General features: G+C 42.7%; 1 protein-coding gene across 1 annotated transcript in view; it reads left to right on the forward strand.

The window, feature by feature from the left end:
* The window catches only part of GTF2E2 (general transcription factor IIE subunit 2), a 101,637-nt gene that overhangs the window by 49,709 nt on the left and 39,181 nt on the right, over positions 1–12,747 (forward strand). The window contains exon 3 of the mRNA XM_089669977.1: positions 12,563–12,654. Within this exon, the coding sequence (XP_089526103.1) occupies positions 12,563–12,654 (92 nt within the window). The remainder of the gene's footprint in view (positions 1–12,562; positions 12,655–12,747) is intronic.

The following is a 12,747-nucleotide window of genomic DNA, read 5'->3' on the forward strand; positions in this document are numbered from 1 at the left end:
TCGCTGAGCTTCAAAGACATTCCAGATAAGCCATAAAGCAGACATCACATTCAAAATCCACTTTCTCCTATGATTACATATCTTGGAATATGAAAGACTTCCATAAAAACCAGGCATATATTCAGACCGGTCTCTTTAATACAAGTCGTCTGATATATTACACCCTGTAGCTGACACAAACAGGAGAGCAGAAAATTATAACTCCTTAACCATCCCAGCAGGTATGTCATATTTCATATCTAGACGTTCAGCAAATGATTCTGCGTATTAATCTGCCCGTGGATAGAATGTTACATGTACCTAGGAAAAGTTATTGACCATAGTATAATTTGCGAGGGATTTGGTCATAGCCTGAGCTCCCCGCCTACAACACCCCTCCCCAAATGAGGTGATTGGTTCTCTGCTTTAAGGAGACACCCTGCTGAGTTCCTAGAAAAAGGTTGTTATGCTTGAAGCTAAGCTGAGTTGAGCTAAGTTGAAGATTCTCCCTTTTAACATCAGAACTAACTTTGGGAGATAAGGCACCCTTTTGGCTAAGGAAACTTGATCTGCTTAAACCAGGACTTTTGGCAAGTACTTTTTCTCCCTAAATTCCTTGCTGTTATCTCTTTGCTGTGTTATTGATCTCTGTATATTTTTATATATGCTACATCTTTTTTCTGTAAATATTTTTATTGCACCCTTTTGACCTTTTTAGTAATAAATCTTACTTTCTGAAAGTGTTGAACTGTTTCTAAAGCTCTTTAATGCAAACTAAGAACCCCTGTCTCTGAAGAGCGCTACTGTGTGTTTTAAAACTTCTGTATATCTCTGCCTGCAGTGACAGTGGTATACGGATGCTTATGCAAGCATCATAGTGTATTGCTAATATTGCCGAGTTTCCTCTTTCTCTGTACAAAAAGGAGGTGGTGGCAGTGTGAAGGGTTATTGGCGTAATTAACCTGACCCAGTAACAATCGCTCCCAGGCTGCAACTACACAGATTGTGGTCCATTAGCTGGAAAATCTTTGCGCAGGGTGCAACTGGGCGTGGCATTGTTACACACATGACAGCGTGGTTTTAGATTGGCTAGTCCTTCGGTCACGAGTTTGGTGAGAAGGGCTTGGGTTCTGACGCCGCGATCGTTACAGTGATGCTTTAAAAATTTCTACAGGTTAGCAGTGTAAAGTTACAGAGGAGGTCTAGTGCGAGAATTATTGCTCTTGCTTTGACGTTCATGGCGTGTGTGGTTTGAATACCATTTACATGTGTGGGCATGGCCTACGTATGCATTCATCACTGCATGTGAGGATGGCGGCACTTTAAACTTTTTTTATTTTTTTGCACTGTCCCTTTAAAAAAAATTTTAATCTTTTTTTATTCTTACCACAAGAAATGCATGCATCCCTTGTGATAGAAATAATTTGTGACAGGTCCTCTTTATGGAGCGTTATGGGGTCAGTAAGACCCCACATCTCTCCTCTGCAATGTAAAGCATTGGATCAAAAAAAAGCATTGATCTAGTGCTTTACAAAAAAGACAAATGGCCAGAACTGGAAGTGACGTCGCTCCGGTCCTGCAAGGAAATAGAGATGAGTGGAGGCCATCTTTCCTTCACTAATCTCTATGCTCAGCTTTGGGATTGTTCGTTGGTCTCTCAGGTAAGGCTAAGAACTACTGAGGGGCGGGGTTTTTTTCATATCGGCCGAAACTTTTCCGCCACAGAAATTTCGTTGCATTCCCATATATATTAATTTTTTGAGGCCCTGAAATGCCAGGATAGACATTATTGCCACAATTTTTTGGAAAATGACAAAAGTGAAAAAAAATAAAAAAAATTATATTTTATTTAACAAAGTTGTCAAGCTATTTCTTACACACAGCATGGGGATACTTAGTTGGGAGGAATACAATAAATTGTTTTTGGGTGTAACTATGGGGACACCACATGCGTGAGACACACACACACTTCACATTTTGTCATGTTACAGCCAAAAACGTAAATGGATTTTATGTGATGGACCAACACAAAGTGGCACATAATTGTGAAGTAGAAGGAAAACGATAAATGGTTTTCAAAATTTTTTACAAATAAATATCTTAAAAGTGTGGTGTGCATATGTATTCAACCCCCCTGAGTCAATACTTTGTAGAACCGGGCAGCACATTGGCTAAATAGTTAGCACTTCCGCCTGGCAGTACTACCTGCCTGGAGTTTGCATGTTCTCCCTGTGCCTGCATGGGTTTCCTCCGGGTACTCCGGAAGACATGCTGGTAGGTTAATTGGATCCTGTCTAAATTGGCCCTAGTATATGTGTGTGTATGAATGTAAGTTAGGGACCTTAGATTGTACGCCCCTTGAGGGTTAGGGACTGATGTGAATGTACAATGTATATGTAAGCGCTGTGTAAATTGACAGTGCTCTATAAGTACCTGAAATAAAATAAATAAGAACTACCTTTTGCTGAAATTATAGCTGCAAGTCTTTTTGGATATGTCTCTACCAGCTTTGCACGTCTAGAGAGCGACATTTTTGCCCATTCTTCCTTGGAAAATTGCTCAAGCTCAGATTGGATGGAGAGCGTCTGAACAGCAATTCAAGGCTTGCCACAGATTCTCAATTGGATTTAGGTTTGGACTTTGTGGACTTTGATTGGGCCATTCTAGCACATGAATATGCTTTGATCTAAACCATTCCATTGTAGCTCTGGCTGTATGTTTAGGGTCGTCCTGCTGGAAGGTGAACCTCCGTTCCAAACTCAAGTCTTTTGCAGACTCTAACAAGTTTTCTTCTAAGATTGCCCTGTACGGTATTTGACTCTATCCATCTTCCCATCATCTCTGACCAGCTTCCCTGTCCTGCTGAAGAAAATCTTCCCCACAACATGATGCTGCCACCACGTTTCACAGTGTGATGTGCAGTGTTAGTTTTGCGCCACACATAGCGTTTTGCTTTTGGGCCAAAAAGTAAAATTTTGGTGCCATCTAACCAGAGCACCTTCTTCCACATGTTTGCTGTGTCCCCCACATGGCTTCTCGCAAACTGCAGACGGGACTTCTTATGGCTTTCTTTCAACAATGGCCAGATTTGTGGAGTGCACGACTAATAGTTGTCCTGTGGACAGATTCTCCCACCGGAGCTGTGGATCTCTGTAGCTCCTCCAGAGTTACCATGGGCCTCTTGGCTGCTTCTCTGATTAGTGCTCTCCTTGCCCGGCCTGCCAGTTTAGGTGGATGGCCATGTCTTGGTAGGTTTGCAGTTGTGCCATACTCTTTCCATATTCAGTAGATGGGTTGAACAGTGCTCCGTGAGATGTTCAAAGTTTGGGATATTTGATAATAACCTAACCATGCATTAAACATCCACAACTTTATCCCTGACCTTTCTGGTGTGTTCCTTGGCCTTCATGATGCTGTTTGTTCACTAATGTTTATACGGAGATTAAATTACACACAGATGGACTCTATTTACTAACTAGGTGACTTCTGAAGGCAATTGGTTCCACAAGATTTTATTTAGGAGTATCAGAGTAAAGGGGGCTGAATACAAATGCACACTTTTTCAGATATTTATTTGTAAAAAAATTTTGAAAACCATTTATAATTTTCCTTCTACTTCACAATTGTGTGCCTCTTTGTGTTGGCCTATCACATAAAATCCCAATAAAATACATTTAAGTTTTTGGTTGTAACATGATAAAAATGTGGAAAAATTCAAGGGGTATGAATACTTTTTCAAGGCACTGTACCTGTGCTCAAATCTCAATAGCTTCTACATGTATATAATCTAGCATGTTTTAAAGGGGTGAGGCCACAGGTTAACACTAAAAATTATGGATGAACCCTCTGCACACTGCAACGCACCCTCTCTAGCAAACTTTGCAATAAGAAAAAAAATGATTTTTAGTTCACATACATTGCAATACAGGTTTAAGCTGGCCAACTGCATCAAAGTAATCCCTCTCTGGGCAGTCCTGCTCTGCTCTGTAGAATACAAGTGCTACATTGGATACAATGCCAATATGAGACAAAGAGACACAAGTTGTAGGAAAGCTACAAGTCTCAGGTCTGTTCACTAACCTGCAATACAATATAAGAAATGTATACCTGTGCTCATATTTTGCTGCCTGGATGAATATAGCAGCCCAAAATCCAAGGGGCACCTTTTAGGCTTTTAAGGAGCATAAATAATCCATCTGATGCATATGTTTTCCTGAATACCTATCGCATTTATCGAGGTCCTGAATTACCAGGACATGAGAAACACCACAAAATAACTCAATCTTTCAAAGTAGACTTTCTAATTTCTAAGTTTTTGGAAAATCCACAATATTTTTCTTGCACATAGCATGGGCATACTTATTTACACCCCAAAACACTCTCTTCTATTCCTCTTGAGTATGGGAATGGCACATACAGTTTGTGAGCGTTTTTTTCCAGCCTAGCAGTATAGAGGTGCTCAAAGTCATCTTACAAGGATTACATATAAGCTTTCAAGGGGCTTAAATTTGGTTTCCTGACAACCTATCACATGTTTGGAGGCCCTAGTGTGCCAGGACAGTAAAAACACACACAAAATTACCATGATTTTGGAAACAAACACTTGGTCTGCCCATACTTGTTTCGAATCTTGGCCAGTTTCTGTAGCACCAGCCGAGATTCGAACCATAAACATTTAGCTTTCATGCTGCTGAATGTGTCTCCAGTCCTGTGAAATTACCCCTAAATTTGGCTTGGAAACACTTCAGGGATTGTTGATCTCCTGCGGCTTTTGTTGGTTGTTCCTGCTGACCTCAACATCACTACTGCATCTTCATTGTAAAATTCACCATTGAGTAACCTGCAGACGATGAGATGGCTATGTTGCTTTAACTTTTGAACCTTTTCTGTTATCAAATCTTTGAACAGAATTGTCCACGGGTTTAAAGCTGTGACTGAGGAATGTAAAAATAAGATGTCCACAAGGATTTTTCCAGCATTATGTCCAATCAAAACTAGGCAAATCTTAACACTACATACTGTAGCTGTTCATCAGTAAACCATTCAAATTTTAGCAACAAATACAGACTTTCATTCTGTTCAGTTGCTGGTGACTATTGTTGACATCTCAGTATTTGATATTGTGGCCGAAGCTGGCCATAGATGATAGGGGACATTAATAAACTAGTTGTCTTGGTGTTGAAGTCCACTGCAACTCTCGCCAAAAATTTGTGTTTCTTTATCGTACATCACGGGACACAGAGCAGGATATTCATGACTGTGGGTTATAGGCCACCTGTAGGTGAATGGACACTTGTGACCAATCAGAGAGGAGGTCCTCCCCTATATATATATATATATATATATATATAAATAAAACCCCTCCTATACAGGAAGTACCTCAGTTTTCTTGCCAGTGTCTGTAAAGTGGATGGTCACTGAAAGTGTTGCTGTGCTCTTGGAACATACCTGAAAGCCCAGAACGGTTCCATTAGAGAATCGGTGACTTGAATCAGATCCATTTGAAAGGCTCTGAGCTAAAATGGATGGTACTAAAGCCTCGCTGGCTAAGGAGAAGATTCCTCAAGGTTTTGCCTGTAATGCAGCCTTATGTCACTGGACCCCGTGCAGATGGAACCCTGTGCAGCTTTAAATCTGACCAAGGCGCTTCCAGCATGGCGCTATACGGGTCCAAGGTAGTAGCCCCTCAGCATGCGGACTGAGTCCTTGAAGGTCGGTATGACAATGCCTGCCGTGATGGGTGAAGGTTGGTGCCAGATAGGTCAGGGACCTGCGGTGGGACTGGTAAAATAGTTCCTTTTCTTCTCTCTGTAAAGAGAAACAAACAAAGCTCTAAATTGGAGGGAAAAGGAGAGGTGTTGTGACTGTGAGTTTTTGCTAGGGGGAGTTTTCATTGTTGTTCCTGAGATGTGCTTGTTCTTTTTGTTTTTGGCCACTAGAGAAGTGTGACCGGAAACAGAAGTTGGACATATTTTGTTTATCTGGATGCCAGGACATACGTGGGTTGCTTCTGCTGCTGCTGCTGAGAAATCTCTTGTGGCCGGTCTACAGAGTAGGCTATTCAGTAGGGGCACGTACTCCCCTGAAGCAGAAGCGTGGACCAGTCAGTCAGGAGCCGCCCTAGGTGGCTCATAAGGCAGCATTTGCATTCAGTGTTTTTACTTCAGCACACTACTTGCATAGCTGTATCATTGTGATCTGTGTTACTAGTGGAGGTGCACAGGTTTGTGCTATCTGAAGTAATGTCTTCCAGAAAGCAGAGTGAGGGAGGTGCAGCAGGAAAGGGCACTAAGGTACCACCACCAGGTCCTGAGGAACCTAGCCAAATATCCGCCGTAATATCCTCTCCTGAAAGGCCAGAAGCGTCTGGGCAGTCTGAGCCGCTGCATCTATCTGGCATTGTGGCTACTACTGGGGCTTCTGCCTCAGCATATGTAACCAAGGATGATCTTGCTTCAGACTTAGTGGGTTTTAGAAGATAAGTTCGCCGGGATGATTGCATCAGTTTCCCAGGGGACTAAGAACCACCCCTTTCTCAGTTTCTCAGGGGACTAAGAACTCACTAGAACCACCAATCCTGGAGCAGGAATGAGTGGAGCCTAAGGATGAGGAAGAGCTGGAGCAAGGTCAGGCAGTAGGAAGAGTCCTAGCCTGAGGGAGAAGCAAGAGGTCTCTGCCTCCTATTCTGAGTGATTTTTAGTCCAATACCTCACTGATATGGTACGGTCTGGATTCAGGCTACCTCTGAGGTTACTTATTCTTCCCTGGGCTCTTTGATGCCTTTACAGAGTACTCAAGCCTACTGTTGCATCCTCTTCTCGAGCAAATTATGTATGCTGACTGGGATTACCGAGACAGGGTTTTTGTTCTATCAAAGAGGTTTTGTACGTTATGGAACAAAGGTTTAAGAAGTGGGGGTTGCCTGTAGTGGGTGCAGCTGTTTCATCCCTGAATAAATCTTTAACATGTCCTTTGGTTAATGTACATGTTTTCAAGGACCCAGCAGAAGCTGGAGTCTCTCCTTAAGGCCTCCTTCTCCCTGGCTGGTTCTCCCGCACAGCTAGCTGTGGGAGCTATTGGTATTTGCCAGAGTCATGCAACGGATTGGAAGACCATCGGTGCACGAGGAATGCTCGGCCGAGGATTTGGAGGATGTTCCGCGTGCTTTGTGTATTGTGGTTGATGCTCTTAAAGAATCAATTCAGCAAATTTCTCACTTGGCCCTCTTGTCAGTGCACATGCTCAAGGTTTTGTGGCTGAAGAGTTGGTCACCAGAACTGCCATGCAAAAAACTGTTGGCAGGTTTTCCCTTTCATGGGGAATGACTGTTGGGGAAGATTTGGACAAATATATCCAAAAGATTTCAGGGGATAAAAGTACTCTTCTACCCTCTAAGAGGAAATCCAAACGCCCTTCTTTTAAGGTGTCGGGCTTCGGTTGCTGGGCCCTCATCTACCGGGGCAGTCGTTTGTGGTCAGTGCAGTGCCACAGGTCCCAGCCTCCAGGGGTAGATCTCAGAATCAAAACGCAAGGAGGCTATGGGTGCAAAAGTAGTCTAAGACAGGTTGAAAGTCCGCCTCCTTGTGAAGGGCACCCCCACTTTTTTGAGTGAGGGGGAAGGCTTTTGAATTTTGTGAAGGCCAAGAGGTATCCTTCAATTTGCCTCTGTAGGAGGTTGCTGGGGAAGATGGTGCCCTTGTTCAAGGCTATTCCCTATGTTCAATTCCACTCCAGACTGCTGCAAAGGTACACTGTTTGGAACAGAAAGATTCCGGCCCTAGATTACTGCTCATCTCTGTCTCCTGAGGTGCAGCAGAGCCTGAATTGGTGGTTGATAACTCACAATTTGGAGAAGGGAAGATCCTTTCGGCCAGTGGTGTGGAAGTTGGTAACCACTGATGCAAGCCTTTCAGGTTGGGGGGGGGCGTTCTGAAGGAGGCCACAGTTCAGGGAACATGGCTTCCACGGGAAAGGGTTCTTCCCATAAATGTCCTGGAACTTCGAGAAGTGAGGCTGGCTCTGAGATATTGGACATCCAGGCTTCAGGGTTGACCTGTAAGGATTCCATCTGACAATGCCACAGCATTTGCATACATCAACTACCAGGGTGGTACCAGGAGTCAAGGTGCTCAGAAGGGAGGTAAACTACATTCTGACCTGTTCCAAGTTTGTTAGCAGTGTTCATTTCAGGTTTGGAAAATTGGCAGGTGGATTGGCAGGCCCGATTTTGTTTGTTTTCACGGAAATCTGTCAGCGATGAGGTTGCCCGGATGTAGATCTATTGGCATCCAGGTTCATCAACCAGATCTTTTTGTGTCTAGGGTAAGGGACCATCGCAGGCAGAGTAGACTCCTTAGTGATTCCTTGGAACCAGTTCTGACTGATTTATGCCTTTCCTCCGATCCAGCTGCTGCCCCATCTCTTATGCAGTATTCGGGAGGAGTCCATTCCTGTGATACTGATTGCTCTGGCCTGGCCCAGGAGGGCCTGCTACACTGACATAGTGAAGATGGCAGTAGATGAGCCATGAGCCCTGCCGTATCGGCCAGACCTGTTGTCTGAAGGTCCTCTATTGCACCAAGCTTTATGGTAACTAACTTTGACGACGTGGCTGTTGAAACCCAGATCCTGAAAGATAGGGAGGTGTCTGGTTCTGTCATCCCCATCATGTTGGGTACTAGAAAGGAAGTTTCTAGGAACATTTATTACAGAACCTGGAAGGTTTACATTGCATGGTTGTGAGGTTCACAAATGGCATCCACGAAAGTATGTGATTGGCACGATTCTGTTGATTCTTCAAACAGGGTTGCAGAAGAATTTAGCTGTTGGTACTATTAAGGGCCAGGTTTCAGCCTTAGCTGTTTTTTTTCCCAGAGGCCCATTACGTCTCATTCTTTGGTCCACAATGCATATGGCTCCTCCTGTTAGGTTACCTTTGTATCCTTGGGACCTGAACTTGTTTTTGGAGGTTTTGCAAAAGCCACCATTTGAACCTATTGGAGAGATTGCACTGGTCCTGTTGACTCATAAGGTGTTGTTTCTAGTGGCTATCACTACTGCCAGAAGGGTGTCGGAGCTGGCAACTCTATTTTGCAGAGAACCATTTCTGGTTTTACATCAGGATAAAGTGGTGTTGCGACCTCATCCGTGCTTTTTACCAAAGGTGGTTTCTGGTTTTCATCTCAATCAGGACATAGTTCTGCCTTCATTCTTTCCTAGGCCTCATTTAACAAGAGAAAGATCTCTGCATACCTTGGATGTGGTTTGTGCTGTAAGGGTCTTCTTGAAAGCGACAGCACAGGTCAGGAGGTCAGATGCTCTATTTGTGCTGCCAGAGGGACATAGGAAGGGGCAGTTGTCATCCAAGGCGACTGTTTGTTTCTCATTGGATACACCAATTAATCATTCAAAATATGGACAGCGCCACTGGAAACAATTTCAGGAAAAATTATATGGAAAGATATATTGGAAAGAGCAGCTACAGTTGCAAGAAAAAGTATGTGAACCCCTTGGGATTACGTGGAGTTTTGCATGAATTGGGCACAAAATGTGCTCTGAACGTCATCTAAGTCACAATAATAGAAGAACACAGTCTGCTGAACATAATACTACACAAACTTTAGATGTTGCCATGGTTTAATTGCACATAATATGTAAACATTCACAGTGCAGGGAGGAAAAAGTATGTGAGGCCCTAGCTTAATGACTTCTCCCAGAGCTAATTGGAGCCAGGAGTGAGCAAACCTTGACTCCAATCAGTGTGATGATATTGGATGTGTTGCTGACAGCTGTCCTGCCCTTAAAAAACACACACCTGTTTTTGGTTTACTGGTTTCAAGAAGCACTGTCTGATGTGAACCATGCCTCGCAAAAAAGAGCTCTCAGAAGACCTACGATCAAGAATTGTTGACTTGCATGAAGCTGGAAAGGGTTACAAAAGTACCCCCAAAAGCCTTGGTGTTCATGTATCCACGGTAATACAGACTGTCTACAAATGGAGAAAGTTTAGCACTGTTGCTACTCTCCCTAGGCGTGGTCGTCCTGTAAAAATCACTGCAAGAGCACAGCGCAGAATGCTGCATGAGGTAAAGAAGAATCCCAGAGTGCTAGCTAAAGACCTACAGAAATCTCCGGCACATGCTAACATTTTTGTTGACACATCTACAATAAGGAAAACATTAAACAAGAATGGAGTACATGGGAGGACACCACGGAGGAAGCCATTGCTGTCCAAAAAGAATATTGCAGCACGTTTGAAGTTTGCAAAAGAGCACCTGGATGTTCCACAGCACTACTGGCAAAATATACTGTGAACAGATGAAACCAAGATTGAGTTGTTTGGGAAGAACACACAACAGTATGTGTGGAGAAAAAAGGCACAGCACACCAACATCAAAGCCTCATCCCCACTGTAAAACATGGCGGAGGGAGCATCATGGTTTGGGGCTGCTTTGCTGCCTCAGGGCCTGGATGGATTGTTGTCATTGATGGGAAAATGAATTCCAGAGTTTATCAAGACATTTTGCAGGAAAACGTACGACCATCTGTCCGCCAACTGAAGCTCCGCAGAGGATGGGTGATGCAACAGGACAATGACCCAAAGCATACAAGTAATTCAACAAAACAATGGCTGCAACAGCACAGAATACGCCTTCTGGAGTGGCCCAGTCAGAGTCCTCACCTCAACCCGATTGAAATGCTGTGGCATGACCTTAAGAGAGCGATTCACACCAGACATCCCAAGAATATTGCTACACTGAAACAGTTTTGTGAAGAGGAGTGGTCCAAAATTACTCCAGATCGTTGTGCAGGTCTGATCTGCAACTACAGGAAACGTTTTGTTGAGGTTATTGCTGCCAAAGGATGGTCAACCAGTTATTAAGTCCAAAGGTTCACATACTTTTTCCTCCCTGCACTGTGAATGTTTACATGTTATGTGCAATTAAACCATGGCAACATCTAATGTTTGTGTTGTATTATGTTCAGCAGGCTGTGTTCTTCTATTGTTGTGATTTAGATGATGTTCAGAGCACATTTTATGCCCAATTCATGCAAAACTCCACGTAATCCCAAGGGGTTCACATACTTTTTCTTGCAACTGTATCTCATCCTTGAGGACAAGGTGCAATATAAAACAATTAATCAATCAAGACAGCGCTCCTCAATCATACTATACCTCTCGATATATGAACCAAACACATATGTATCAATATACAATTGAATAGAATAGTGCACTGAATAATACTATGCAAAACAATACCATGCAAAAGAACGTGACTACTAAGCTCTGTGAATACACAAATCAATGTCCAAAGAAAATGTCCATAAAAATAATAGTGTTCATAAAAATAATAATCAAAATGGGATCATAAAGAAAGAGGAATCCACATAGCGTAAAACCATCCAGGTATTGTTTTGTGCACTATTCTATTCAATTATATTGCACTAATACATATGTGTTTGATTCACATATTAGGAGGTATATTATGATTGAGGAGTGCTGTCTTGATTGATTAATTGATCATTCAAGTGTATGGTTTAAAAGGTAAAGTGTCACTCTTTCGGTTGAAGGCACACTCCACCAGGAGTGTGGGGGCATCTTGAGCAATCCGCCATCGGGCATCAGTGGCTCAGGTTTGCAAGGCCGCTACATGGTCTTTGGTTCACACATTCACAAGATTCTACCAGGTGGATGTCAGAGCTGCAGAGGATTCTGCCTTTTGGCCGTAGTGTTTTACGGACCGCTGAGTAAGTTCTGAGGGACTATTGACGGTGGCTGTTATGGTGTCACTCTCCCCTTACATTACATATTGCTGTGGGACATCCCACATGTCATGAATAGCCCGCTCTGTGTCCTGTGATGTACGATAAAGAAAATTGGATTTTTTTCTACATACTTACCTGTAAAATCTATTTCTTGAAGTACATCATGGGGACACAGAGGTCCCACCCCCCTTTCTGGAATGTCATTGCGTGCTACAAAAACTGAGGTGCTTCCTGTATAGGAGTGGTTATATAGGGAAGGCCCTCCACTCTGATTGGTCGGCCAGTGTCTGTTCACCTATAGGTGGCCTATAACCCACATAATCATGAATAGCCTGCTCTGTGTCCTGTGATGTACTCCAAGAAATGGATTTTACAGGTAAGTATGTAGAAAAAATCCATTTTTTTTTTTTTTTGCACAGTTATTCTCCATAGTAAAGAAAGGCAACAAGCCAAACACAAAAAGAATTGCAATGAGTTGGGAGATCTGCCTGTGCAATAATGGCCTTCTTTTGCCTGAGGCTGTTATTATTCCTTCACAGCTCAATTTATTGCAAGAAATGCTCAAATTTTGAAAGCAGCATTTGCTTTCTATTTTTTGTTTTCTTAATGTAGAATTTTGAAATGCCCTCACTTACTTTTATTTTTCTTTTCCTATTTAATTTTCAACATATACAGATACAGGCTGTTACATATTGTGCTTACTCTGTAGACATTACAATATATTTGTGTATATAAAATGGCAGATAATTAGTTATAGTTAAGACAGTGATGTATAAAAATATATTTATAGTGACTAACCTTAGTGCTTCTTTGGCAGATGGCAGCAATGGTTCATATAGCGTCAAACCCCTGTCTGGGACATCTAACTTCAAGTTTGGGGTCCTAGCAAAGATTGTCAACTATATGAAGGTAATGTTTTTGGAATGGACTTTTTAATGCATTTTAACACTATGTATTTTGTTTTAACATAACTTTCTGACAGGCAACCATATGTGTCTGTGT

This window comes from Staurois parvus, unplaced genomic scaffold (assembly GCF_062004578.1).
Source record: "Staurois parvus isolate SC_StPar_1 unplaced genomic scaffold, SC_StPar_1.0 ptg000086l, whole genome shotgun sequence".
NCBI lineage: Eukaryota > Metazoa > Chordata > Amphibia > Anura > Ranidae > Staurois > Staurois parvus.